At 44.3% G+C, this 27,800-nt stretch overlaps 1 protein-coding gene across 4 annotated transcripts in view; it reads left to right on the forward strand.

The window, feature by feature from the left end:
• Positions 1 to 1,741: 1,741 nt before the first annotated feature.
• ATL2 (atlastin GTPase 2) overlaps positions 1,742 to 27,800 on the forward strand; it is a 221,219-nt gene continuing 195,160 nt past the window's right edge. Inside the window, exons 1-2 of one of the 4 annotated variants that reach the window (XM_033936398.1) lie at positions 1,742 to 1,862; positions 12,504 to 12,748. In XM_033936398.1, the coding sequence (XP_033792289.1) occupies positions 12,515 to 12,748 (234 nt within the window). In that variant the 5' untranslated portion in view covers positions 1,742 to 1,862; positions 12,504 to 12,514. The other 3 variants (XM_033936399.1, XM_033936396.1, XM_033936397.1) reach the window with 3 other exon arrangements.

The raw sequence follows: 27,800 nt of genomic DNA on the forward strand, positions 1-27,800 counted from the left end.
TGCTACCTGGAGAACAGCACACAGTAGCAGTCATCAAAAGTTTCAAGTTTATTTATTATTTGATTAATCGCCTATTCCAAATTCTAAGCGATGTACAAATTGGTAAAATACATTATCTAAAATATACAAAAAATAGACCTACATAAATTAACAAGGGGATAAGTTACAAAAAAAAAACTAATTAAGACATGAATACAATAGGGAAGGTAGGATAGAAATACAATCTTGGAAAGGAAAGAGTCAACAATTAAAGGTTAAACACAACAGGAATGGAAGGACGAATAAATAGGTAAGATAAAAGTAAACAAAAGAGCAATTAGTGAAAGAGCAAATTAACATTTCAATTAAGTATTGAACGCATCTTTAAAAAGAAAGCTCTTAAATTGGCTCTTAAATTTTTCCAAATTCTTCTCCTCTCTTAAGTATAGCGGGAGTGAATTCCAAGTCTGAGGCGCTGTAACAGTATTTTGCCTCTCCCCTCCATCACCTGACTTAGGGCAAAAATCTCTCAAAATAGGTAAAAGCAGACCCTATGCTTTCTATCCTAAATGCCACCAGATCCTCTGGGTCACAGCCATCATGTTTCTATGGAGACAGAGACTGTGTCTGAATTAAAAAAGGGCCTGGGATAGGCATGTGGGATCTCTCGGAGAGAGAAAGAGATAATGGTTACTGCAGATGGGCAGACTAGATGGGCCATTTGGCCTTTATCTGCCATTATGTTTCTGGCAGCTTTCAAAGTTGAAAGCACAGGATTTGGCTTCCTTTTCCACACTGTTGCCTCTTGGCCATCAGATCCTCTTGGTTATAGTAGCTTTTCAACTTGAAACATATGATTAGGAAGATCTGGCTTCCTTTTCCTCTCCCCCCAAAACTATGCTTTAAAACTGGGCTTCCTTTTCTAACCTCAGTGGATTCTTGGCCACCAGATCCTCTGGATTACAGTTCTGGTGACTTTTCAACTTGGAAGCTAGATCCCATGCTTTCTTTTCTTCTTCCATATCCTATGCTTTCAACTTGTGCTTCCTTCTCTGCACTCATTTGACCCTTGATGACTGGATCTTCTTGGGTCACAATTCTGATAGGTGTTCAAGTTGAAAAATGATGTCCTTCCTTTTCTTTTCCTGGATACCTATGCTGTCAAAAAAGGTGCCGGCGCTGTGACTGGAAGGATATGGCACTGCTCCTGCAGCCGTGGGTCAAATGAATGCAGAGAAGGAAACCAGATCCTCTGCTTTCAAATTTAACAGTTGTCAGATCCTGCTACAGCAGTTTTTAAGGTGTAAAGTTTAGGAACTGGAGGATCTGACTCCTCCTCCCTCGGAACATTTGGGCCGTAGTAAACACATTCCAAATTTGCCTTATGTCCTAATTCTGGCCTGAATGAACGTTATACAGTAGGTGAAAGAGTTTGACCGTTGACCCCAGGGAGTGACGGAAGCTATTTACAGGAGTATGTCTCAATTTACGACAAGATTGCAGTTCTTGAAATATTTTTCACCAAAAGAAAAATAATCCGTGAAATATTGGACGTTCAGTTTTATAAGGTTGTAGACCTCACTCCAGTACAACAGTAGTTGTACTTTAGAGAAGTCCGTTTCACTTTTTCTTAACTAATGAACAGGATTGAGCGCCAGTTTCTGTTTGTTTGGGTCGTTTTCCCCCCATTCCGAGAAGCTGGGCATGTAGTACCGCTTTAAAACCAGATTGCCCCTCTTAATCCTAGAGCTCCACCTGTCACCCTGACACGTTCAACCCCTTCAGAAACGGCAATGTCACGGAGACTAGTTGGCGCCCGACTGGGACTGTTCCGCTCCAGACACCGTCGGGGCGCGCTCGGGTCAACGAGAAGAATTCGCGTGGTAAGCTAGGACCTAGGACAGCAGGCTGCCAAAGGGGCAGCGACGTTTGACGTCAGCAGGTAGTTAATTTTAAAACAGAACAAGATGGCGGAGGGGAACGCGAAGAGACATCGGTTGCAGTTTAACTGCAGTAAAGAAATAAATCACGTCTATGCTGAAGGTAAAATTGCTGCTGAATGGAAGCGACAGCTAAGGACGAGCGATTCTGTGGGCAGGCGCGCGTGTGTGGGGGGGAGAGAGCCTCGCGATAATATCCAAAGGCGGGCACTTCAGCTGAAGAGGGAAAAAGAACTGCATTCGTTTGGTTGAAGCAGTGGAGGTTATAGAGCGGGATGCGCTGGTAAACGCTGTGACTTGAGGGAGCCGTTGGGTCTGTGGTCACGCGCCCCCCCCCCCCCCTCACCTGTCGCTGTTCTCTCCAAGCTCCCGCGTGCTCCTGCTTTCTGTTCTTTGCTCATTCGCTACAAGCTGATCTAGTCTGTCTTGTGTTTAGCTGTCGCTATACAGTATATGTATTTTTTTAAAATTCAAATGCGAGACTCAAGAAGTAGTATCTTTGAAAGCTGGCTGGTGCCGTCAGCGCGCACCTACCGGTTTCCGGCTAGCACTTCGTTTGTCTGGGCTCCATCTCCTGCCTGCACTCGCTCACTACCTGCACTCGCTTCCCCTCCCTGTCAGCTTGTACTTGGATCATGAAGCATGTGATAGTTGGCTCTTCTCTACATTAACAACGTGTGCACGCTGATCGAAGGGTACCTTCCAGCACCTTCAGGGGGGGGGGGGGGGTCCATGCATTTCTTTTCCTAAGGACAACAAGATGCGAGGATGAAATCCATCCTTGTCCTGTGCGCTTGCTGCGTTCATTTTATGTATCACCAGTAACTCGAACTCGGAGGCGGTTCCTTGTGCATTCTGACCTACTTTTAAAAATACAGTACCACGTAAAATGTAGAGTGGTATGCTTTTTAAATACAAGCATAGTAAACTTCACTTCAATGGGGAGTTTGTTCAGTGACATCTCGGTAAACATAGCGGGGCAACTTGAGAAAGAGCCTCTAGCACAGGGGTAGGGAACTCCGGTCCAGTAGGGTTTTCAAGATTTCCCCAATGAATATGCATGAGATCTATTTGCATGCACTGCTTTCAATGCATATTCATTGAGGAAATCCTGAAAACCCGACTGGAATATGGCTCTAGAAAATGTTGGGGCAGTGCTTCTCAATCTTTGTGTCTGTGATTGTGGATAAATATAAGTGTGTGCCCTGTTTGTGTTGCAGAATAATGATGTACCTATAGAGAGCTCACCTAAGTCATGGTCCCATTTGGGGTTCTGACCATAGGAGCCAACTTTTCAGAATTATTGGAGGTGCTAAAACCAATGGAAATTGCCTGTCCCTGGACACAGTTAAAACACTTTTCAATACTGGGGGTGCTCAAGCACCCACAGAGCTGGCTCCTTTGGAAAACTAAACCTTAAGCTTATATACCGTATCTTCTCTATAAGGATAGAGCTCGACATGGTTTACAAGAGTTTAAGAAAGGAAAATATAGTGAAGCAAACAAGCTACCGTGTTTCCCTGAAAATAAGACCTACCCCGAAAATAATCCCTAGCATGATTTTCAGGATAGGTCTTAATATAAGCCCTACCCCCAAAAATAAGCCCTAGTCATAGACAGCCGTGCTTCCCCTGCCCTCCCCTCCCCTCCCCCACAGCACAGCCGAACTTCTGAACATCCGCTGACCCAACCATGACCATAAATACCTTGCCGCAGAGGAGCGTCGGGCCAGCAGCACTCACAGGCCTTGTCGCTGGGGCTGTCTGTGTACTGATGATGTCAGTACACAGACAGCCCTAGCAAGAAGGCTGCAAAGCAGCCTGTGAGTGCTGCTGACCTGACGCTCCTTTGCAGCAAGGTATTTATGGGCGGGGATCGGTTGGGAGGAAAGGATGGAGGGTCATCAGTGTTTCGTCTGCGTGGCGGGTACTCAATGGTTCTGCTGCACGAGGGAGGGAAGGATGAAAGCTAGGCAAGGGTTCTGCTGCACAGGGGGATGGGAGGGAGGGAAGGATGGAAGCTGGGCAAGGGATCTGCTGCACGGGGGGATGGGAGGGAAGGATGGAAGCTGGGCAAGGGTTCTGGGTGTCAGGTCAAAAGCGCGCCGGGACAAAGGCGCTCGCAGACAATTGAGTGCAGCGCAGAGGTGCCCGCTGAAGAAAATTACTGTTTTTAGGGGCTCCGATAGGGGAGCGTGGGGGGACTTTACTTAATACAGATTGCGCCGCGTTGTGGGGGGTTTGGGGGGTTGTAGCCCCCCACATTTTACTGAAACTTCACTTTTTCCCTGTTTTTAGGGTTAAGTGCCCTCTTGTTAAGTGCCCTCTTGTGGCTGAAGGCCCTCTCAGAAAGAAAATATCATCTTCTACCTCAATACGACCAGTGATATTCTTAAACGTCTCAATCATGTCTCCCCTCTCCCTACGTTCTTCGAGAGAGTATAGCCGTATATCTTCGTACGATAGATCTTTGAGTCCTGAGACCATCCTGGTGGCCATTCGCTGAACCGACTCAACCTTCAGCACATCCTTACGGTAATGTGGCCTCCAGAATTGTACGCAGTACTCCAGATGAGGCCTCACCATGGTTCTGTACAATGGCATTATGACATTGGGTTTCCGACTAACAAAGCTTCTCCAGATACAACCCATCATTTGCCTGGCCTTGGATGAAGTCTTCTCCACTTGATTGGCAGTTTTCATGTATACAGTTAATACCAAACTCATGAACTGGGTAACTGCAGTGGTGATCCTATTGCTAATCTGAATACCGTAAATGTAGTCTTATATACCGTAAATGTAGTCTTATATCCTGTGAAATCCTCCATAACAGAGTTTGAGGTGGGTTGCAGCAGTATAATCATTACTTCTAATGCAACAGACAATCCATTCCTGAATGGGTGGGTAATCAATCTCTTCTCATGAGAATTTTTATAGGGAGCTTCGTTATCATTCTTTGTCTCAGTCTCCCATCCTTCTGGGCTGTCCTCCAGTTTCTCATGTTTATTTTTCAATTATATTCTGTTTTTGGGACCGTTTGCAAGGCTTTTTAGTGTTCTGGCTGTGGGAGAGCACAGACTCTGAGGTTGAGAGTTTGTTTCAAAGATGTAATGCTTAAAATGCTAGGTGTTTCCACAATTTCGGCCACTAGTGTATATAAAAAAAGTTTTATTAAATGGGAGAGTGTGGTAACTACATAAGTATTGGTGCCAGTTGCACTCAGGTAAGTGAATTGTTGTGTTCCACCTTGTATTTTTATGTTCCTGTTGGTGTTGGTTTTCTATAATTATAGTTGATTAAGAACAGAGCAGACATGGCTTTGTCAGGGAGTTCCTGTGCCCCTCTTTCTTGTTGTGTGGTTGTCAACTGTTTTGGTACAAACAGAGGAGCAAGAGTACAGTGTAGAGCAGTGGTTCCCAACCCTGTCCTGGAGGACCCCCAGGCCAGTTGGGTTTTCAGGATAGCCTTAATGTATATGCATATGAGAGCTCTGCATATAATAGAGATGCCAGGCATGCAACTCTGCTCCATATATATTCATTAGGGCTATCCTGAAAACCCAGCTGGCCTAGGGGTCCTACAGGTCAGGGTTGGGAACCACTGGTATAGATATAGAAAAGATGGAGATGAAAAATGTAGATGACACCTTCTATAAAAACTCGTAAGTAGAGGTGAATAGCCCATTGGTTCAAAACTTGTATGTCTTTTCTACTAGAAAGAAGATTATCAAGGTATAAGAATCTAATCTTCCAATAAATAAAATAGAAATGAAACACCATAATCGTTAAATAGGACAGACTTACTACATACATTCATCATGAAAAAAAATTGCAGGGAAAAACTGAAAAGGCATTTAAAGGCTTTACAAAAGTGAGCTGAACCACCTTGAGCACAAGTTGATCTGAGGTGATGGTGGCCTGAAAATCCGTATTGTCTTCCTTCCCTCCCAGAAGGTTGGAAACTAGACCTCTCAGATGTTGTGGCCCACTTCCCCCTGAAAGGCTGACTTATGAAGCATTCCTGGGAGGCAGAAGAGGAGGCTGATTTGCTCAAGCAAAAAACATGGCTGTTATTGGGATTTAGACACCAATCATCTCTGTAGAGACTCAACTACTGTCTTCTGGGATTTAGTCTTGCCAAAGTCCTTGACCACTTTGTTGGTTTTCCCCAAACAAGAGTTTGTCCCAAAACAGTTAACTTACAGAAGCATATCATAGCCACTGGTCAACTAGTAGCTTCTATTTAAAGCCACTATGGAGGCTATTCATCAGACCCCTATGCATACCAGATTATATGCCAAAAGCAGCTACACACTCCAGATATGCTGACCCAGATGAATGGAAGTTCCTGTGCATCTCAGAAGAGCCCGGGCCATGTATTTTCCATAAATCGCTTTCTAGAACCCTAGAGCTGACAATGTAATGGTGTATATGAGCAGTATCTCAAACTTTCTTTTTGGTTGCCACTGCAACAAGGGGCTGACAAAATAGCTGTTCAATCTTGTCTCCTATTTCACCAGAAGCTTTCTCACTCAATAGGTTGATCTATCAGGTTATCTTTGCAGAGGATTTGAGTTAGGGATATTTTCTGCTCTAATCTGTGTTCACTTGGGTGTTTTCATCTGGTTCATTGTGTTTGATCTCTTTACCACAGCTTTGTCAAACTGTTGGTAAATTCTAGGGTTGCCAAAACAAAAGAAGCTGTGGCGATGGATGTTACTGATGTCGACTTTATTTGAAGTAATAATTCACAGTTTAGAATACTAAAGATCATCCATAATTTGAGATAGGATGGCCTTTCAAATTCTAGGGTTCCACCATGCCTTATACGGTAGTGATGTCCCTGGAAATGTCAGTGACTCTACTGGTAGGGTGTCAAAACCCATCAGTCTGGGACTGGTCTAGCAGAGATCAAGGGAAAGAAATTTAGTAGTTAAAGTATAAAGTGTATGGATTTGATATACTGCCTTTCTGTGGTACAATCAAAGCAGTTTATTTGTTTTATGCAGGTACTTTCTCTGTCCCTAGTAGGCTTACGATGTAAAGTACCGTAGTTATTTTTTGTATCCTTTTTTTTCTTTTGGCTTACAATTTTTCAGAAGTAGCTCATGGCAAGTTTAAATTCATGTACACTAAGTTATTTCTCTCTCCCCTAGAAGTCTTTGTCTGTTTCGTAATTGAAATAATGGAGTGTTAAATAATTTGCCCAAAATCACATGAAATAGCAGTGGGATTTAAACCGTGGCTTCCTTTGTTCTCAGTCTACTGTTCTAACCACAAGTCAGCTAATCCATAATAATTTAAAGGACCAGTAATGTAAAGTAAATATGTTGCCAAGCTCTAGCCCTGGCTGTTGAAGTAAAGTGAAATGTATACACCAGGGGTGCCCACACTTATTGGGCTTGTGAGCTACTTTTAAAATGACCAAGTCAAAATTATCTACCAACAATAAAATTTAAAAAAAGCACATTGTACGCAGAGAAAATGTTAATTATCATTTATATCCACAAACCAAACCAAAGGAAAAAACCAGGGTCCAATTCTCTGCAGTGAAAAACAATCCAGAACAAACAAACCAAAAACTGCAGATTTTGTACACGATGCAGGCAGTCTTTATTGAGACAAGTAAATCTTTTGATTAAAAACCTTAAACCAGGTAAGGGACCCAACACGGTCCGTGTTTCGGACTAACCTTCGTCAGGGGTCCACTTTTGATAAAAGGGGAAAATTATCAAAAGAGAAAAGAGCCTTGGACAAGTAGCGATAGTTGACACGCTAATTTTCCCCTTTTATCAAAAGTGGACCCCTGACGAAGGTTAGTCCGAAACACGGACCGTGTTGGGTCCCTTACCTGGTTTAAGGTTTTTAATCAAAAGATTTACTTGTCTCAATAAAGACTGCCTGCATCGTGTACAAAATCTGCAATTATCATTTATATTCCAGGGTTTTTTCAAAGAGGTCAAGGCAGATGACTCTATGCTCTGTCACCTCAGAAACAACCATACAAAAATAGACAAATATACCCTGCTCCCTTTTTACTAAACTACGATAGCAGTTTTTAGCACAGGGAGCTGCACTGAATGCTCAGCGCTGCTCTCGACGCTCATAGGCTTCCTGCGCTAAAAACCGCTATTGCAGTTTAGTAAAAGGGGGCCATAGTGCAAAATATAGACAGCAGATGTAAATTCTCAAAACAGACACATTTTGATCACTAAATTGAAAATAAAATAATTTTATCCCAGGATAAGCAGGCAGCGTATTCTCACATGTGGGTGATGTCATCCACGGAGCCCCGACGCGGACAGCTTTTCAAGCAAACTTGAAAGAAATTTCAAGCTTGCTATGCTGCACCACGCATGTGCATGCCTTCCCGCTCCACTAGAGGGCGCATCCCCACCTCGTGGTCCTCAGTTCTAAAGTTTCCGCGGAGCCAGAAGCCCTGATCTTTTGCTCTCCGTGTGATTTGCATTCTAGCACCGCGGCTTTGTTATTTTCTTTTCAGAGTCGCTGTGTGCGTTCGTTTTGTTGTTTTCTTATCTCGGGGGGGGAAAAAAAAGACTTTTCTTTGTTTCAGCTCGTGCTCGGCATTCGGGGGCTCCCGGATTGCCGTGGCCCCGTTCGGTTGCGGCCTTTGTTTTTCATGTCCCGGCCCTTGTCCGGGTTTAAGAAGTGCACCCGCTGTGATCGGCTGTTGTTGATCACCGACCCCCATCGGTGGTTCATCCTGTGCCTCGGGGCTGATCATCCCACCGATTCGTGCCCCAGGTGCGTGACTTTCCAACCCCGAGCGCTCCGCTGCCGCCGGGCTCGTATGGCGGACCTGTTTGTGGTGGAGCCGACCGCAGCCCCAGCCTCGACATCGGCCCCGGCTTCGGCTCCGGCCGTCCTCGGCCTCGAAGCCCTCGACTTCCGGCCCGAAGTCTTCACAGGGTAAGTCCCCGCTTCTCTCCTCAGGTGCAACTCCGGTGAAGAAGCCATCCTCTGGGACCTCGGTGGGGCATGGAGGGGGGCGCCGTCCTCGGCCCCGGTCCTGTCCTGTCCTCCAAGTCGGGGCATATATCCACTCCCAGGGAATACTCTGTACCGAGGTCGCCCTCTGTGGAATGTACGGCCGCCCCGGATATGCCGTCCATGATGGCGGTCCCGGTTTTTCAGGACATGCTCCGGGCTTTAATTTCGTCGGAACTGTCCTCGGCATTGGCCCACTTGCAGCCTCCCTTGACTTCGGACCAGCCTGAGCGGGGTATTGCAGCGTCTCGGGGCAAGGTGCGCCGGACCCGGCGGCTCTCGTCCTCGAAGTCTTCGCTCCGGGCATCGGGCCGTTCCTCGCCCTCGGGCCGGCCTCAATCGAAGCGCCGATCTAAGCGTCCCTCATCCCCGCTTCGTCGGTCGTCTAAGCGTCCCCGGGGTTCCCCCCCAAGGCGGGGTCGCTCGCCAACGGCCCATGCTGTCGAGACACTCCGGGTCTCTGATCTTTCTCTCTCGAACCCGCGGTTGCTTCGGTCGCTTCCTCGGTCTGCTTTGTTGTCTAAGGGTTCGCCCCGGGGCTCTCGGGACACTTCTCCGAGGCGTCGGAGAGTTTCGGTGCCCCATACCCCGAGGTCTTCCCCGAGAGGGGTCATTGGGGCCTTGGCGGTCTTCGACCCCGGCGCGTTCCTTGGGCGCTGCCTCTTGGGGTTCGGGTCACGGTGCAGGTCGTGAACCCCGGTATTCTTGCGAAGCCTCGCCCTTTTTTTCGGCGGCTCGCTGTTCCCGTTCATCTACCCCGGCGGACGACCGGTCCGGTGTTCGTCCTTCCTCGTTTTCGAGGTTTGTCCTGGATATGGGGCGGGCGTTGGATTTGGACCTTAAGTCTGGCTCCAACTATACTAAAGAGTTCCTGGCGGAGATGGATTTGCCTTCCCCGCCACAGGAATCTTTCCGCCTTCCCTTAAATCCGGTGCTTCGCCAGGCTTTTTTGAGGAACCTGGAAACCCCGTACGCTGTTACTGCGGTTCCGTCTAAAATGGAGTCGGGGTTTGAGCGGGCCCAGTTATCCCACCAGTCGTTTCTGGTGGAATCCTCACTTAAGAAGCCTCACCCTTCCCGGGTTTCTGCAGCGGTCCCGCCAGGGCGCGAAGGCCGCACTCTTGACAAATTTGGATGGAGACTATATCAGAACTCGATGATGGCCAATCGTGTTCTGAATTATTCCTTCACTTATACCTCCTATCTCAGGCAATTGGGGAAATCTCTGTCTGCCTTTCTTGGAGTTTTCCGGATTCTCACCGGGACGACTTTGGGCAGTTGATCGAGTCCCTCTCTCAGCTGCGTCTCTATCTTTTCCATGCTACTTATGACGCCTTCGAGCTCACCTCCAGGGTATCCGCGTTCGCTGTGGCCATGCGCCGGCTGGCGTGGCTCCAGATTGTAGATATGGATCCTAATCTTCAGGATCGCCTCGCTAACCTTCCCTGTGTGGGCTCGGAGCTCTTCGATGACTCTATCGAGGTGGCCACGAAGCGCCTCTCTGAGCACGAAAGATCTTTCGCTTCTCTGGTGCGTCCCATAGTGAACCCCGCCATTCCTAAGACCTATTGGGCTCCGCCTCGGCGCTACCCTCAGAAGACCACTCCAGTTTTCTCGAGACCGCCCCCTCGAAAGCCACCTCAGCAGTCCTGGGCGCAGCAGAAACCGCAGGCACCGGCCGTGTCTAAGCCCGCACCGTCTTATTGACTGTGCGGTTGGGGAAGGGCCCCCTCCGCACTGTCGTCGACACCGCTTCCCATCGGGGGTCGTCTCCGGGCATTTTATCCCGCTTGGACCCTTATCACCTCAGACGCTTGGGTCCTCAAGGTCGTGTCCAAGGGTTACTCTCTCAACTTCCGGGAGGTTCCTTCCGATAGTCCGCCCGGCGCGTGTCCTTCCAACAAGTCACAGCTACCACTCCTGTTATCGGAGGCCAGGGCCCTTTTGTGCCTCCGTGCGGTGGAGCATGTCCCACTTCGTCAGCAGGGCCGGGGGTTCTATTCCCGATACTTCTTGGTTCCCAAGAAGACCGGGGATCTTAGTCCTATCCTAGATCTCCGGCGGCTCAACAAGTACCTTGTCCGGGAGAAGTTCAGAATGCTCTCCCTTCCAGTTCTGTACCTGCTGCTCGACAGAGGGGACTGGCTGTGCTCCCTCGATCTGAAGGAGGCTTATACACATGTTCCGGTGCATCCCGCCTTTCGCAAGTACACCATTCCAGCTATTCACCTGGTTATTTTCACCCCATAGATGTTACCATACTTAATCCCAACTTTATTCAAATAGTCATTCTAAGCATAGGCAGCTTTTTTGTTTGTTTGGAGGGGGAAACTCCGCTTCAGACCCTGCCCCCATAATAATACTAATTGTAATACCATTTTTTCCATTCATTTTTCATATATAAACACAATATAATCAACACATAATGGCTAACCACAAAATTAAACTACACAAAACACACTGTATGCTTCTTGACTTTAATTCCTACCAGAACACAGATAACCTCTGTGTAAATATGGGACCACAAACTAAAAGAAACCCTACGATGCAAGATTCTGCATGCAGTACTACTCCAGAGAAATAGAAACAAATGCACTTCTTCCTGAACAGTGCAAAATATAGCCAGCAGATGTAAATTCTTAAAACGGAAACAATTCAATCACTAAGGGCCTCTTCTATTAAACTGCGGTAGCAGTTTTCTAGCATGGGGAGCCGCGCTTCTCCTGATGCTCATAGAGTTCCTATGAGCGTCGGGAGCAGTGCGGGCCATTCAGCACGGCTCTCTGCGCTAAAAACTGGTAGCATAGTTTAATAGAAGAGGAGGCAAATTGAAAATAAAATCATTTCTCCTACCTTTATTATGGTGATTTTTGTTTTTCAAACGATCTTTTCCCAGTCACTGTCTAAACTTCCTTCTGTCTATGCTCTTAACTGTGTATCCAAGGCCATCTTATCCATTTGTTGTTTTTCTCTCCTTCACTTTCTGCCATACATCATCTTTAGCATTAACTTTTAACACCTGAAACTCAATTTGCACTTTTAAGATGAGGTAATGTTTAGAAAACAATTGCCAACAAATAATTACCATTATTCCTTTTATTCCCCCTTCAAAGGTTTTAAAGTTATTGATGACATTGGTAAATGTAGGAAATTTAGTAGATGCCTTTTATGCAACATGCATAGAATCCAGAATTTGTTTTCCAGCCTTTTCAGGTTTCTAAGTATTTTTTTAAAGTATTTATTAAACTTCTCGTTATCATTTTGAAGCAAAAGGCAGATTTTAGGGGGAGATATGTATTTTTGGAGAAAACTGCCTATTTTAACTAGTGCTTTAAGTCCAATCTTGCTCACTGAGAGAGTGATCTATTAAAATAGGGAGCAGTTTATTTTTAGCACTGGCAAGAGCAACCTTCTTAAAAGGTTTTGCTCTGCAGATTGCTTGCATGCTGATCTTCATTTCATTAAACTTGCATCTGTTAGTTCACATGCTTTATGTAACGTTAAGTTTTTACTGGGACCCATTAGAAACACTAAAACACCTTGCGAGCCGCTAACTTTTTTTTTTTTTTTTCTTGCAGGAGAAAATCAGATGGAGGATGTACTAGTTAACTCAGAAGTGTATATAGATAAGCCATATCCAATACAAATAGTTCTTGCCCATGAAGATGACCATGACTTTGAGCTAGATGAAAAGGCCTTGGAGCAGGTTTTGTTACAAGAGCACATACGAGATCTAAACATAGTTGTGGTTTCTGTGGCTGGAGCCTTCCGGAAAGGCAAATCATTTCTTCTGGACTTCATGCTTCGATATATGTACAATAAGGTAAAGCAAGCCACAATGTTTTTACCTTATTCATATAATTTTGCCTGTTTAGTATTTTAAAAAATGTCAAGTAAAGGTTTCAAACTGTTTAGAAAAAAGTTCTGTTGACATATAAAAATGGGTAATTCTGAAAAGGTCATGTGCACGTTCCTTTATTAAATACTAGCATACATAGGTGTTTGCGCCATGTAAATGACCACAACTGAGAGTATTCTACAATCTTAGCTCATAAGTGCTAGGCATGCTAGCCCTTTGTTATTGTCCACTGTAGACTTTCCTGGAATAGTGATTAAGTGCAGTTATGCACATACCTGGCAACAATTGGCACTAATTTGTAGTTAACTCCAGTTACTGTTAATTATTGGTTCAGTACTAATTAGCAGCTAATTTGTCTATTAACGTAGGTGTTTTATTGGCAGCAAGGAAATCAGACCAATGGTTTGATAACGAATTACTCCAACTCAAAAGACAGTGTAGAAGACTAGAAAGAAAATGGAGAAAAAAGAATCAAGAACAAACAAAAACCGACTGGAAAAAAATCAACAAACAATACAAAAATCTACTAAAAGACAAGAGGAAAAGTTACTATACCAAGCTCATAGGCACAGAAACACAAGATTCCAAAAAAATTTTCCAAATACTAAAAGAATTAACAGACACCAAACCATACACCACCACCACCAACACACCTCCACCATCACCCACCATCTTAGCAGAACATTTCAAGAATAAAATCACCAACACCAGAGCCACACTCATACTCAACCCATCCAACCAAAATCCAATCACAATCCACCCCACAGGAAAAGAGGCAATCGCAGCAGACAGAACTTGGTCTCAATTCCCAAACATAAAATGGCCAGAATTTAACAAATTATACAAAAAATACAGCCATGCCTCCTGTGACCTCAACCATTGCCCCTCATATCTCCTTACCACCTCAAGTATAAAGTTCCGCACCATAATTCTACAATGGATCCAATTCACGCTCACAGAGGGCACATTCCCTGACAACCTCAGCGAAATTGTCATCACCCCAATCCAAAAAGACCCAAAGGCACCACAAAACCTCCCTTCCAACTATAGACCTATAGCCTCAATTCCGCTATATGTCAAAATTACAGAAGGCCTAGTAGCCAAACTCCTCACCAATTACATAGAGGATCACAACCTACTACACCCCATGCAATCAGGATTCAGAACAAATTTCAGCACAGAGACATTACTAGGCTCCCTCATGGATACCGTCAGACAACAAATTAGTATAGGGAAAAAAATGCTACTCATACAACTGGACCTATCGGCGGCATTCGACCTAGTAGACCACAACATCCTTCTACAAATACTAGATGCAATAGGCATCTCAGACAAAGTATACTCCTGGTTCAAAGGATTCCTAAAACTCAGAACCTACAGAGTAAAATCAAACAAAGAAAAATCAGAATCCTGGTCAAACCCATGCGGCGTACCACAAGGATCTCCACTATCCCCCACCCTCTTCAATCTATACACTGCCTCTCTAGGAACCCATCTAAATAATCTAGGCCTAACATCCTATAGCTACGCGGATGACATCACCATCCTCATCCCATACGATCATTCCAAACCTACCATGACAGAGGAACTTCACCAAACAATGGAAGCAGTCACAACCTGGATGGGAAATCACAAACTTAAACTCAACCAAGACAAAACCAAATTCATCCTCCTAGAAAACGACAAGATCCAAACCACATCCATCCTTGACATAAACGCAACCAAATATCCCATCCAAACAACCATAAAACTACTAGGCATGACCATAGACAGATGCTGCACAATGCAGCCACAAATAAACAAAACAACTCAAAAATCATTCGCAATCATGAGAAACCTGAGACAAGTCCGAAAATTCTTTGAAAGCACACAATTCCTACTTATAGTACAATCCCTAATACTAGGAATACTGGACTACTGTAACATTCTCTTCCTCCCATGTCCGGCAAATACGATAAGACAACTCCAAACAATCCAAAATACAGCCTTAAGACTCGTCTATTCATTGAAAAAACACGACCACATCACTGAAGCCTACATCAACTCACACTGGCTCCCAATCCAAGAAAGAATCCAATTTAAATTTTACTGCATATTATTTAAAACACTACACGGAGACAGTCCATCATACCTGAACAATCGCCTCATCCAAGCAACCAGCACCAGACACAGAAAAACGCACTCCCCATTCATACCCCCCCCATCCAAAGAAGTGAAAAGAACAAAACTACATGACGGCCTCCTAGCCACACAAGCTGCAAGACTAGATAACCAAATCTCCAACCTTCTGATGACCACCCCAGACTATAAGACGTTCAGAAAAGAAATAAAAACCACACTTTTCAAGAAATTCCTAAAACAGAAATAACAACACGACCACTAAAAGCCCTCAAGATCTTCATATTACCTCTCTAGCTATTCTCTACAATTCATATAATTCTGTTATTCTGTAACTCTGTAATTCTTTATTCACTGTAATTCTGTCCTTAAACTAACCTTTTGTAATCCGCCTTGAACCGCAAGGTAATGGCGGAATAGAAATCCCTAATGTAATGTAATGTAATGTAATGTATTCTGTATCCTGCATGCATAATTTTGCTTCTGTTGCGTCCCTTCCGGATTCAGTACACTAGGTGTTCTATCCCTTCCCGCAAGTTCCTTCAACCTTTGAGAGAGAGAGTTAGAGCCCCTGCAGTTTCAATTCTGCAAGCAATCCATGCAGAAGTCTTTTGGATTTGCTCTGCATCTTTTGTCTTATTTTTTCACTTAAAGTTGTGTTTTTCGGTGGCTTCATCAGTGATGCAGCAGAGGGAAGGCCCTGGCGGGGAAAGCCACGAAGCAGCCAGTTCAGAGCGCTGCCACCGATTTTGAGGCTTCAGAGGTATGTAAGGCAGTCGGTGGTGTTCTGGTGCATAAAGGGATGGGAGGGATAGGTATAACAAGTATCAAGGTTAGATTTCGTATTTCCCAAAAATAAGACATTGCCTGAAAATAAGCCCTAGTGCGTTTTTTGGAGCACAAATTAATATAACACCCTGTCTTATTTTCAGGGAAATATGTACTTGGTACTCTCTTCATATGTTTACCCAGTTTTACTGGGTGGATGTGGCGGCTTGCTCTGAAGCCTTTTTGGGACCTTGGTGTTGCGGGCAGGCTCTCCTGTTCCTCCCTAGATGCTGATATTGCTTTGGTATGTCAGCATACTGAATCTGGAAGGGATAAAACAGAATGGAAGATTAGGTTTTCACTTTCAATAATCTTCTTTCTGTTAGTCCCTGGAGGATTCAGTATGGCCCGCCCTCTTAGTTGTTCTGCATTGCCTGTTTGCTTTGCCTTGGTTATTCTCCTTACAGGCTTGAGGATCTTCCAGCCAGTAAATGGGTCCTGTGGAGAGTTTGCTCTTCTGTGAGTATTCATATTACTGAAAGCTGCTCCATGTGGGTGCTTGTTGAACACAGCAGGATTGTTCTACATTGTTCCTCATTGTTTTTATGGGTTGCCTTTTGCCTGTTTTACTTGTTTTCATGTTTTACAGAGCAGACCAGTTCATAAATTGTTTTTCCCTAGCAACAGCAGCAGATGAATCCAGAGACCAATGGGATAGCACACATCTACCAGCAGGCGGAGATAGAGAAACTGATTAACAGGTGGTCCTATTGGCTGGCACTCCTCCTGCATCTCCTGTATTCTCTATCTCCCAGCAGGAAATGGTCGCTATTCAACTAGCTCCTGAATTCTGGCTGTGACTGGAACTTTATTTTCTCCTGTTGAGGTTTCTCTTCAGTGAGCTGGCAATGCTATTTCTCCAGTTGAGATTTTCTCTTCAGTGAGACAGGGGTGTCCGGCTGAACGGTGCCGGCTTTAGGGGTTACACCTGGGCCCCCTCAGGTCCCTGCCTCACCCTCCCTCCATTGCTAGAGGGTCTGACTGGGACTCAGTTTTTTTCTTCTTTCCCTTCTCTGTAAAAAAAAAAAAAAAAAAAGAGACCACAGTTGCTACATTCTGCACTGTTACTGCTGCTCAACCAGCTTTAACTGGCTTCAACTGGCCCTAACAACAAGCTTGTGAGTATGTCTCTGTTTTTTACTGTTGGTTGAACTTCAGGTTCTGTTTGGGAATCTTAGTAATGTGGGTTCGGTCAACGTATGTTTAAGGAATGGATATTTTATTGAGGCTAAGTTTTATGACTAGAAATTCTTGGAGGGAGCCGGGAATTCCCGCCCTTTGCATGCACGCGCTTGGTTTCCTTGTTGGTTACAGCGCGGCAGTAGCGGTGCGATTTCATGCTCACACTTGTTCTCATTGTTGGGTTTCAGTGCAGCAGTAATAGTCCTGTTTATTCTGAGGCTCTCTTTTATCGGTGTTTGTCACGGCCATGTGCAGCTGATTGTGCAGGTGCCGATTTATAGCAGTGCGCATGAGATGGGACATGTTTTTTCCGGTACTGTGGGCCGTTCTTCTGGTTATTCCCCGAGTCTGATTTTCTTTCTATGCAAGCCACGGCAGGGTAAATTTTGCGGGGCTTGAATCCGACTATGTTTCTAGGAGCATTGATGCAGCGGCCACGTGTCATCGAGAATCAGGCGTGCGCTTGGGTCTCCGGCGATGGCAGGAGAGCTGCAGTGTTCCAGTAGTTTGTTTCCAGCTGACTTTGGTCAGGGTATGCCGGGGCTTCTCTCCTTTCCGGTTCAGGCAAGTTGTATGTTTTCACCAGCTTTGGGACAAGCTTGGGCAGATTTATATGTCTATGTCTGTGTTCCTGCTGTACTCCCTTGAAGGAAGTTGCCTGTTTAATCGGACTCTGGGGCTAGCACTCAAGGGGTTTACCAGAGAGACTCTGACCTGTGCTAGGTCACTCAGTCTCGGTTTGTCTCCGGACTGGGACGACATACGGCAACTCACGGTACGGTGAGATCAGCAGTAAGATAGTGCCCTGTATTTCACACAGGTATCTCATTGTCTCTCTTGGGGTCCCTGCAGATTGAGCCTTTGTCTGTTGGTAACTGTCCTTATTTGGGCCTCTGTGCTGAGCTGCATGTGTCTAGTAGTGGCACAGGATATATATGCCTAAAGGTAGTACACTGGACCATCCTCACAAAAGTTAAATATAAGCAAAAATCAATATCAAAATAACAAAACAATATACTTCCAGTGAATGTGAAAAGTCCCGATGTGGGGTGTCAGATATGACCAATAAAAGCAAGACGCTTCAACGGTCTGTCAATTCTTCATTCATCCCCAATAGTTATGACATCGTGATATATTTATATATTTTTTAAAAACTTTTCTTTATGCTTTTTATGCTCTTTATACATTTTTCAGTGCATCTATCTTAGAAATAAGTTGAATATTAAGAACTTATCTTCGTTCCATTGTGGGTGATAATTATAGTTATCTTATGTTCCAGCGTTCAAATCAATGCTCCCCTCTGCCAATGTGTTTTGCTGATCTTTATCAAGGCTGGGGGCACTAGGGAAACACATAATAAAACACCCTATTAAAAAACAGTTTAAATTGTTATTCAAATACTATCTTAAAATACAAAGTGAATAAACACAAACCTGCATAGTTATAAATTCCTAGTTGTGCTGTCAAGCGGCATCAAAAAGATGGCCGCGGCGTCTTTTTTCACTCACTGATATAGACCCACCCCTGACGTCATGACTGCTAATTAGTAAGTAAGATCAACTTGAGCTAGCCAATCCGATGTTTCGTTTAACCCTTCCGGGGCCATGGAGTTCAACATGAACATCCAACGAAGTTCTTTTAAATTAAGATTTTTTTCAACATTTCCTCCCTCCCACCCTACTGTAATCATATCTAGCACTCTCCATTTGAGATCTTTTAAAGTGTGACCACACAATTTCCAATGACGTACAAGTGGAGAGGTTTCATTCCGGGTATGGACATGAGATTTGTGTTCTGTCAATCTCAGTTTGATGGATCTTAGTGTACGGCCTACATATAATTTAGGGCATGGACATTGAATACAATAAATGACCCGACTGGAGTTACAGTTTGTAATAGCTCTAGATCTATAAGAGACTCCAGTAGTCGGATGATTCCATAGCTCACCTGGAATCGTGAAGGGGCACCATTGACAATGACCACACGGAAGATGACAGCCTACAGTCTTGGATATCGGATTTCTAATAATACTATGGCATACATATTCACCTATATTTTTTTGCCTTTTGTAAGAACAAATAGGGCGATTTTCCAGCGAGGGAACAGCTAACTTAGCAACATGCCAATGTTTATTAATGATGTAAGATATCTTTTGAGCAAGAGTGGAATATTGTTGAATGAAAGTAATATTGTCATCAGAATCGGAGGAATTGTTCTTCTCCTGTAGCAACCACTCACGATGGGCATATTTAGCCCGGGTGTAAGCTCTTTTCACAACGTCGTGAGGATAGCCGCGCTGGTAAAAGCGCTTCTTCATGACTTTGGCTTGCATGCGAAATTCTTCTAAAGAGTAGCAAATCCTCCGCAGACGTAAAAATTGGCTTATAGGCAAACTCCGCCGGAGTCCAATGGGATGAAAGCTATGGAAACGAAGCAGACTATTCCGGTCTGTACTTTTCCGATGAAGGAGTAGTTAGCAGTTTCCCATGATCTTTAATAATTCTAATGTCTAAAAAAGCCAATTCATGAAGATCCATCGTAACGGTGAATTGAATATTAGCATCTAATGAGTTAAGCTCATTCACAAACTTGTGGAGATTAGCTTCAGTTGATGACTATATACAAAAAATGTCATCGAGGTATCGCTTCCAAATGACTATATGATCAAACAATGGCATATGATATATCTTCTCCTCCTCCATGTTAGCCATGAACAATGTAGCTAAAGACGGGGCAAGGGATGCCCCCATGGCGATACCATGACACTGGAGGTAAAAATTCTCTTGAAACCAAAAGTAACTCTTGGTCAAGACTAGAGTGGCCATTTCCATCAATATGTCCATAGATAGATGAGGACGAATCGTTTGTCGACTGAATATCTCTTTCAGCAAGGCGAGAGCTTGGTCCGCAGGGATCATAGTACATAAGGCTGTCACATCAAAAGACGCCAACAGCCATTGTTCCTGTACGTCCTGAATTTCAGTGAGCAGTCTCAATATATGAGTAGTGTCTTTAATATATGATTTCACCCTCTGAAGTTCAGGTTGAAGAAAAAGGTCCATCAAACTGAGATTGACAGAACACAAATCTCGTGTCCATACCCGGAATGAAACCTCTCCACTTGTACGTCATTGGAAATTGTGTGGTCACACTTTAAAAGATCTCAAATGGAGAGTGCTAGATATGATTACAGTAGGGTGGGAGGGAGGAAATGTTGAAAAAAATCTTAATTTAAAAGAACTTCGTTGGATGTTCATGTTGAACTCCATGGCCCCGGAAGGGTTAAACGAAACATCGGATTGGCTAGCTCAAGTTGATCTTACTTACTAATTAGCAGTCGTGACGTCAGGGGTGGGTCTATATCAGTGAGTGAAAAAAGACGCCGCGGCCATCTTTTTGATGCCGCTTGACAGCACAACTAGGAATTTATAACTATGCAGGTTTGTGTTTATTCACTTTGTATTTTAAGATAGTATTTGAATAACAATTTAAACAGTTTTTTAATAGGGTGTTTTATTATGTGTTTCCCTAGTGCCCCCAGCCTTGATAAAGATCAGCGAAACGCGTTGGCAGAGGGGAGCATTGATTTGAACGCTGGAACATAAGATAACTATAATTATCACCCACAATGGAACGAAGATAAGTTCTTAATATTCAACTTATTTCTAAGATAGATGCACTGAAAAACGTATAAAGAGCATAAAAAGCATAAAGAAAAGTTTTAAAAAAAATATATAAATATATCACGATGTCATAACTATTGGGGATGAATGAAGAATTGACAGACCGTTGAAGCGTCTTGCTTTTATTGGTCATATCTGACACCCCACATCGGGACTTTTCACATTCACTGGAAGTATATTGTTTTGTTATTTTGATAAAGGTAGTACAAACAGTTTCCAAGTTCGGGCTGTCTCTATGGGCATAATGACACTGCGCATCTTCCTGCGGCCAGGACTCTCTTTCTCTATTTCTGAGGGGGCCTGGACTTCAGATTTCCATGCTTATCACGCTGGTTTCTCCTGTCGCCATTTTCTCATGGCACATGCTAGATGGGTCCCCCGACCAGACAGGAAGGGCTGTACAGCTCCTTTTAACCAGGAGCCAGTTACCTATTCTATCAAACCCGCGGAGGATCACGTGCTATATGGCTGTTAGCCTCATCCCTGAAGCTCTCATTAGCGATGTGAGCTTTGTCTGATACCTGTAAGGATGCTGTTGTTTTCCACGGGGCGGTAGATACAGCATCTTGATTGAGTCTAGTACGTATTCACTTTAAAGGACATATGTATTTCGCTCATGTTGCATGGAGTTAGTACTGTTTTTATGGTTCCAGTATATTCCTCTTTACATTTTGAAACTTGATTTTTCCTAGGAGAATCTTCTTGCAGATCCTACAGTTCTCATCCTGCCATTCCCTGACCTTCTGCACTTCATTCTGAGGGGATCTTGACTTCTTCCAATGACTCTTCAGGCTTTCTCATGAGGGAGAAGACGCTATAATGTCAGGTCAGGGGGCTGTGAACATTTTTCAGGATGCTTGCAACTTTGCATCCTCCTCAGGTTTCCAGTTTGTTCTTTGAGTCTCTGTTTTGTGTTTCCCTTTTCAGTGTTACTGGTCCTCAGGGCAGTTCTTGTAGTTCTTCGGGAACTAAGGGACGTTGTTCCCCTACTGCATGGTGCCCAAGACGGGGGCATTGGGCTGGCTGGATCCCATTCTGCTGAATTAGTTTCTCAGAAAAACTGGGAGAATATTTACATTTTCCCTATGGACTCTGAATCGGCACTAGGTTTGCTTGCCTCTCTTGGAGCAGCGTTTTCGGTTTTGGCACATGCCATTTCACCTACCCAAGGCTTAAAGAACATTTTAGAAAATGTGGGCAGTGGTACCGTTTGGCGCTACCAGATGATTCACCTAATTTCTTCTTGACTGACTGCTTGATTCAGACGTCTTCCAGTCGGGCCATCTTTTCCTCAGTTCTTTGAACGTGAATCTTCGAATTTGCACAACGCTCTTTTCTCCTGTACTATTTATAGGTGTATCGGGGAGATGTTTTTATTCATATAGGAGAGAAATGTGTTTCTTCCCAGAGACTAGGGCGATGGGTCACAGTCTCAGGTTTGCATTCTTCTTTGGTCACCATGACCCAGAGTATGGTATTCTGTACAGGTTATAGGATCCATGTTGCTGACTCCACTGGGAACTTCGGCTTACTTTCCCATTATAATGCTACAGCAGTCGCTTTTGTTCCGGTGGTTCCCGGTATATCAGGGCTCCAATTATTTGGTAGGCTCCTCATGCATTTGGTGGCTCAGCGAGATTTCTCTTTTCAAAGGCATGCCTCGGTATTTGCTGGACTAGCTCATGGCCACCAAACATCCCGGGCTGTCGGGTTGGGGGGCTCAGCTCCAGGAGTCTGGTCTTAAGAGGCGACTCGGTACTTGTTCATTCTTCTACTCTTGAGCATGGTCAGGCTACCTTTCTGGAGCTTCAGATCATTCTTCCGGAATGCCGCTGAGGGTCCTTTCAGTCAGTATTATGATGGGGGTATTTCTCTACACCTTGGGCAGTAGGTGATGTTCTCAGTTGCCAGGTACAGTTGTTGTTCTACTTCAGTGAGTCGACCCTCATCTTCCTCTTCTGTTGGCAGATCATTTTAAGGGTCAAGAAAAGAGTTTGGATAGACTTTCTCTCCGCGAAATCTGAGCATGGCCCATTTCTTGTATGTTACAGTGTACAGCACTGTGTACGCTCTAGAAAGTGTAAACGTTAGTAATAGTGAAATCTTCTACATCCTGGATATTGGGAATTTTGGCTCAGGCGTTCCAGCTCTTTTTATGGACGTGAGATATCCTGGAACTAGATCTCATGGCCTCGTCTCACAATTCAATGCTTCCTAGCTTCTTCAGCGGGCACAGGGAGTGAGAGTTAGAGGGGGTAACAGCGTGGCTTCTTTCTCACCCCTGGTTTCTCTTTTTCAGTGTTTTCCCCTGGCTGATGATGGCTTGGATTTGCCATCTCAAGCTTGCTTTCCGGGCACAGTATTTGTAGAATCTCTGGCTTGGCTGCGCCATCCTTGCTATGCGGATCTGATGAGTCTTTCGACAGCCGGACTAAGAAGTTTCCTGGTATCTCCGGATTTGCTCACCTAGGGTCCGATCAACATGGATATTCGTATTACTTTGGTATTACGACCTAGCTTTTGAGAAGTCATGACTGACGTGTAAGGGTTTTATGCGAAGCAGGTTGTTTCTTCTCTTATCCAGGTGCTACAGATGTCTTCACCTGTGGCTTCTGCTTCCTTTTGGAGGTTTTTCCTTTCTTGGATACTTCTCAACATTTGCACCCTTCCAGAGTTCCTTTTTGGCACAGGTGTATTGCCGAGGGCTTAGCATTCAATTCCCTTCAGCTTCAGGTGCCATTCTTAGCTTGTTACAAGGGCTAGGTATATTGCTCTTCGATTACTTCTCAGCTTCATGTAGTTCAGTTCCTAAACGGAGTACGGTATTTGTACACCTCTTAGAAAGCCCTGTCCGGAGTACAATCTTCAGGTACTTCTTCGCAGTTTACCGAAGGCTTCATTTGCTCCTTGTGCCGTTGAACACGGGGTTTCTTGTGGCCATGGTTTTGGCTCTGCAGTTTTCCGAGTTGCAGGCCTTGTTCAGCGGGGATTCCTATTTCTGATTTCCAAAATCTGGGGTATCAGTTCGGACGGTACCAAAATTCTTTCTAAGGAGGTGTCATCCTTTCTTTTATGACACGCTCACTTTTCCTTCCTTCTTCCTGGGAGGAGAAATGGGGAGATGTGCTTTTATTCACTGCATTTTTTGAAAGTGCGTAGCGTTCTCCGCGAGAAAGGTTTCTAATGACTTTTAGTTGTTTAGATCACCTTTTTGTATTCTTCAAGGGACGCCTCAAACATATGGCGGCATCCAAAGCCTCCATCGCTCGATGGGTCCAGGAGGACATTCTTTACGCTTGCTTGATGGCAGGGAAGCGGTTGGCGAAAGAACTTCATGACCATTCCATTAGAGTGATGGCTACTTCTTGGACTCGGTCCAGAGGTTTTTTCCTTGGAGGAGTTTTGTTTCGCGGCTACTTGGTCTTCCGAGAGTGCTTTCTCTCAGCATTACTGGTTGGATGTGGGAGCGCATGCGGTAGATGCATTTAGTGCGTCGGTTGTTGCGGAGGCAGCGTTTGCTTCCCACTCAGATTGAGGATTGCTTTGCTACATCCCATTGGTCTCTGGATTCATCTGCTGCTGTTGCTAGGGAAGGAAAAATTATGGTCTTACCTGTTAATTTTCTTTCCCTTAGACGCTGCAGATGAATCCAGAGCCCCACCCTTTCTGGATATTGTCTGTCGGTTTTTTCTTTTGCAACTTTCGAAGTTTGTTATTATTTAGGGTTATATTCTGTATTATTGCCTTTTGAGATTTGTTATGGGAAATAAGTTTTTTTTTCCCATGCTATGCCTATTGATGGTTACGGATGCTTGGGCAAGGAGCTATAGTAAAGATACAGGAGGAATGCCAGCCAATGGGACCACCTGTTAATCAGTTTCTCTATCTCCGCCTGCTGGTAGATGTGTGCTATCCCATTGGTCTCTGGATTCGTCTGTTGCGTCTAAGGGAAAGAAAATTAACAGGTAAGAACATAATTTTTCCATGTTGCTGGGGAGCTTCCCCAGTACCCACTTCCTTGTCATGAATTTGTTCAGGTACGTTGCTTGGCTTTGGGACTGAATGCAGAGAGCTCTAACTCTCACTAAGATGGAAGGAGCATGTGCTCAGAAAAGTGTTTGGATTTCTGCAACTCACAGATAGTGGGAAGGGATTGAACATCTAGTGTACTGGATCCTCCAGGGACTAAAAGAAGTTTCAAGTTTATTAAAATATTTGATTTGATCGCAAAATCCAAATCTAAATTTACATTTAGTTAAGAATTAGATTAAAAAAACACACATAACAAGACAATTAGAACTATTTTAACAAAACATGTGAAAAAAAATAAAGGATTAAATATAATTCATAATCAAATAAAAGGGGTAGGTAATAAAACAAGAGGTTGGGGAAGTTTACCCACTTAATTTTTGCTTACCAGCACTACTAGTTGACTGTAAAGTATCCTAATATAATAGAATTTAAATGATTCAGTTAAAAGCGTCCTTAAAAAGCCAGCTTTTTAGAAGACTTTTAAACTTATTAAGTAATTTTTCTTCTCTTATATTGATCAGGAGTGAGTTCCAAATCTGAGGAGCTGTAACAGAAAATATCGTATCCCTCCTTGAATAAACAAATTTTAGCGAAGGAACTACTAGTAAAGATTTTTCTTCGGATCTTAAAGATTTTGTGAGAGTATAAGGAATTATAAATCTTTCTAAGAATGCAGGAGCTTTATTAATTAGTATTTAATGTGTGAGTAATGCTATTTTATATGTAATTCTGTGGTTTACATGTAACCAGTGCTTTTCTTTTAAAAGGGGAGTTACGTGATCAATTTTTTTCTTTTTAGTAATTATTTTTATTGCGGTATTTTGAAGAATTTGCAGTTTACGTATTTCTTTTAAGGTATATCCCTTGTACAGGGCATTGCAGTAGTCAGTCTTTGATATGACTAACGAATGTATTAGAATATTCAGCGATGATTCATCAAGAAATGCGGATAATGATCTGATCAACCTTAACCTAGAAAAACATGATTATTAAAGGTGAAAACCTAATCTTCCATTGCATTGTCCATCTGAATTTGTTAGAAATGTTTCCATAGTAGGCTTAAAAATGGGCTCTGCCAGTAATGAGTGAATTTCTTTTAAGCGCAGAAATGGTCCTTTCAGGTTAGAAGACATGACCACTGTGCTTCCATTCAGCAGGGAAATGGTTGGTGCCCAAGCAGATTAAACATTTTGGAATGGGCATCAAAGTACTGGAATCTTCCTCCCATGATATGGGCAAGAACAGAACTGACTTCAACTGAGACATGGTACAGAATTCAGGCAAAAGGAAAATTTAAATGACCAGTATATTTTAAAGAGAGAAAAGAAAATGGATGAACTTTCGATAAGATAGGGGTTGAGCCTTTCATGCCATGCAATAAACTGTTTTTGTACCCTTTTGACAGAGCAGAAAAAAACTAAACTTGGAAGTGCTTTGAGAGGACATGTCTGTCTTGACCTTTGATGACTTTCTTTTTATTTTTTTTTTAAATCACCTTTATTCAGCAAAGTCAAAACAATACACAGGCAGAATGCCAACAGTAAAAGAACAACCCCCAGAAAGCAAATCACTTTTTTTTTTTAAAATCACCTTTATTCAGCAAAGTCAAAACAATACACAGGCAGAATGCCAACAGTAAAAGAACAACCCCCAGAAAGCAAACCACCCCCCAACCGAGTGATACATCACAGTACACAAGGCAATAATAATAGAAAAGTCTAGGAGTAAAGGAAAACATAACCAGTGATTAAGAAAGGCCTCTCCAGTAGCCATAGAGATGCCAAATACGATGAAAAGAACCACGTGTCATTGTTTAAAGCAGTCAATTTGGACTAGAGAGTTGCACGGGGACAGAAATTCCACCCGTCCCCATGACGAATCCCACCCGTCCCCGCGAGGAATCCCTCCGTCGCCACCCGTCCCCGCGAGGAATCCCTCCGTCGCCACCCGTCCCCGCGAGGAATCCCTCCGTCCCTACCCGTCCCTGCGAGGAATCCCCTCCGTCCCCACCCGTCCCTATAAACTACAGAAATAGTTATTTCATTTAATTATGCTACTGAATTAAAGGCTCTGGTAGAAACCCATTTACAAATAAGCAAAAAGACTTTATTAATTTGGAAATATTAATTGGGAAGAATACATACTTTGTAAACGGGTTTCTACCACAGCCTCTAATATTTATAAATTTTTATCAACACAACTAATATACTACTTTATCCTAAAGCAAAAAAAAAAAAAAAAAGAAATATAATTTTTTATCCCAGGACAAGCAGGCATGATATTCTCACATGTGGGTGACTTCATCTACGGAGCCCCAGCGCGGACAGCTTTTCAAGCAAACTTGATTGAAGTTTCAAGTTTGCTATGCTGCACCACGCATGTGCATGCCTTCTTGCCCACTAGAGAGCGCATCCCCACCTCATGGTCCTCAGTTCAGTTTTTTCCGCGGAGCCAGAAGCCCTGTGGAAATTGTGCTCTATATCTTTTGCCTTCTGACACCGCGGCTGAGTGTGTTTTCTCGGTCGCTGTGCTTGATTTTGTTGTTTTTATTAGTTCGTATGTTAATTATCGACGGAAAAAAAAAAAAAGTTTTTTCGTTCGGCTCCGGGGGCTCCCGGTAGCCGCGGCCGCGGGACCTTGTTCGTTCCCGGCCATTTTTGAGTTCATGTCCCATCCCTTGACGGGCTTTAAAAAGTGCACCCGGTGCGATCGGTTGCTTTCAATTACCGATCCTCACCGGTGGTGCTTATTGTGCCTAGGTCCTGAGCACCCGACTGACTCCTGTACCAGGTGCTCGACGTTTCAGACGAGAGCTCTCCGCCGCCGTCGTGCCCGAATGGCGGAGCTCTTTTCTGTGGACCCCGCGGCGGGGAAGGCCTCGACGTCGGCCTCGGCTTCGGCCCCGGCCTTGACCTCGGCCTCTACTCCCTCGAACTCGCCGCGGATGTCTTCCTCGTCCAAGCCTACCTCGGCGACGAAGCCTGCCCAGGGTAAGTCCTCACTTCCTTCCTCGACTCCAGGGTCTGCGAAGAAGCCGTCCTCGGGCTCCTCGACGGGGGCGGGTGGGTCGTCCTCGGCCCCACCCCGAGCGTCGAAGTCAGGTGCCCCGCGGGAATACTCGAGACCGAGGTCGCCCTCGAGGGAGCACCCGCCGGCCCCGGATCTACCGGCTA

The sequence above is a fragment of the Geotrypetes seraphini genome, chromosome 3 (genome assembly GCF_902459505.1).
Source record: "Geotrypetes seraphini chromosome 3, aGeoSer1.1, whole genome shotgun sequence".
NCBI classification, from domain to species: domain Eukaryota; kingdom Metazoa; phylum Chordata; class Amphibia; order Gymnophiona; family Dermophiidae; genus Geotrypetes; species Geotrypetes seraphini.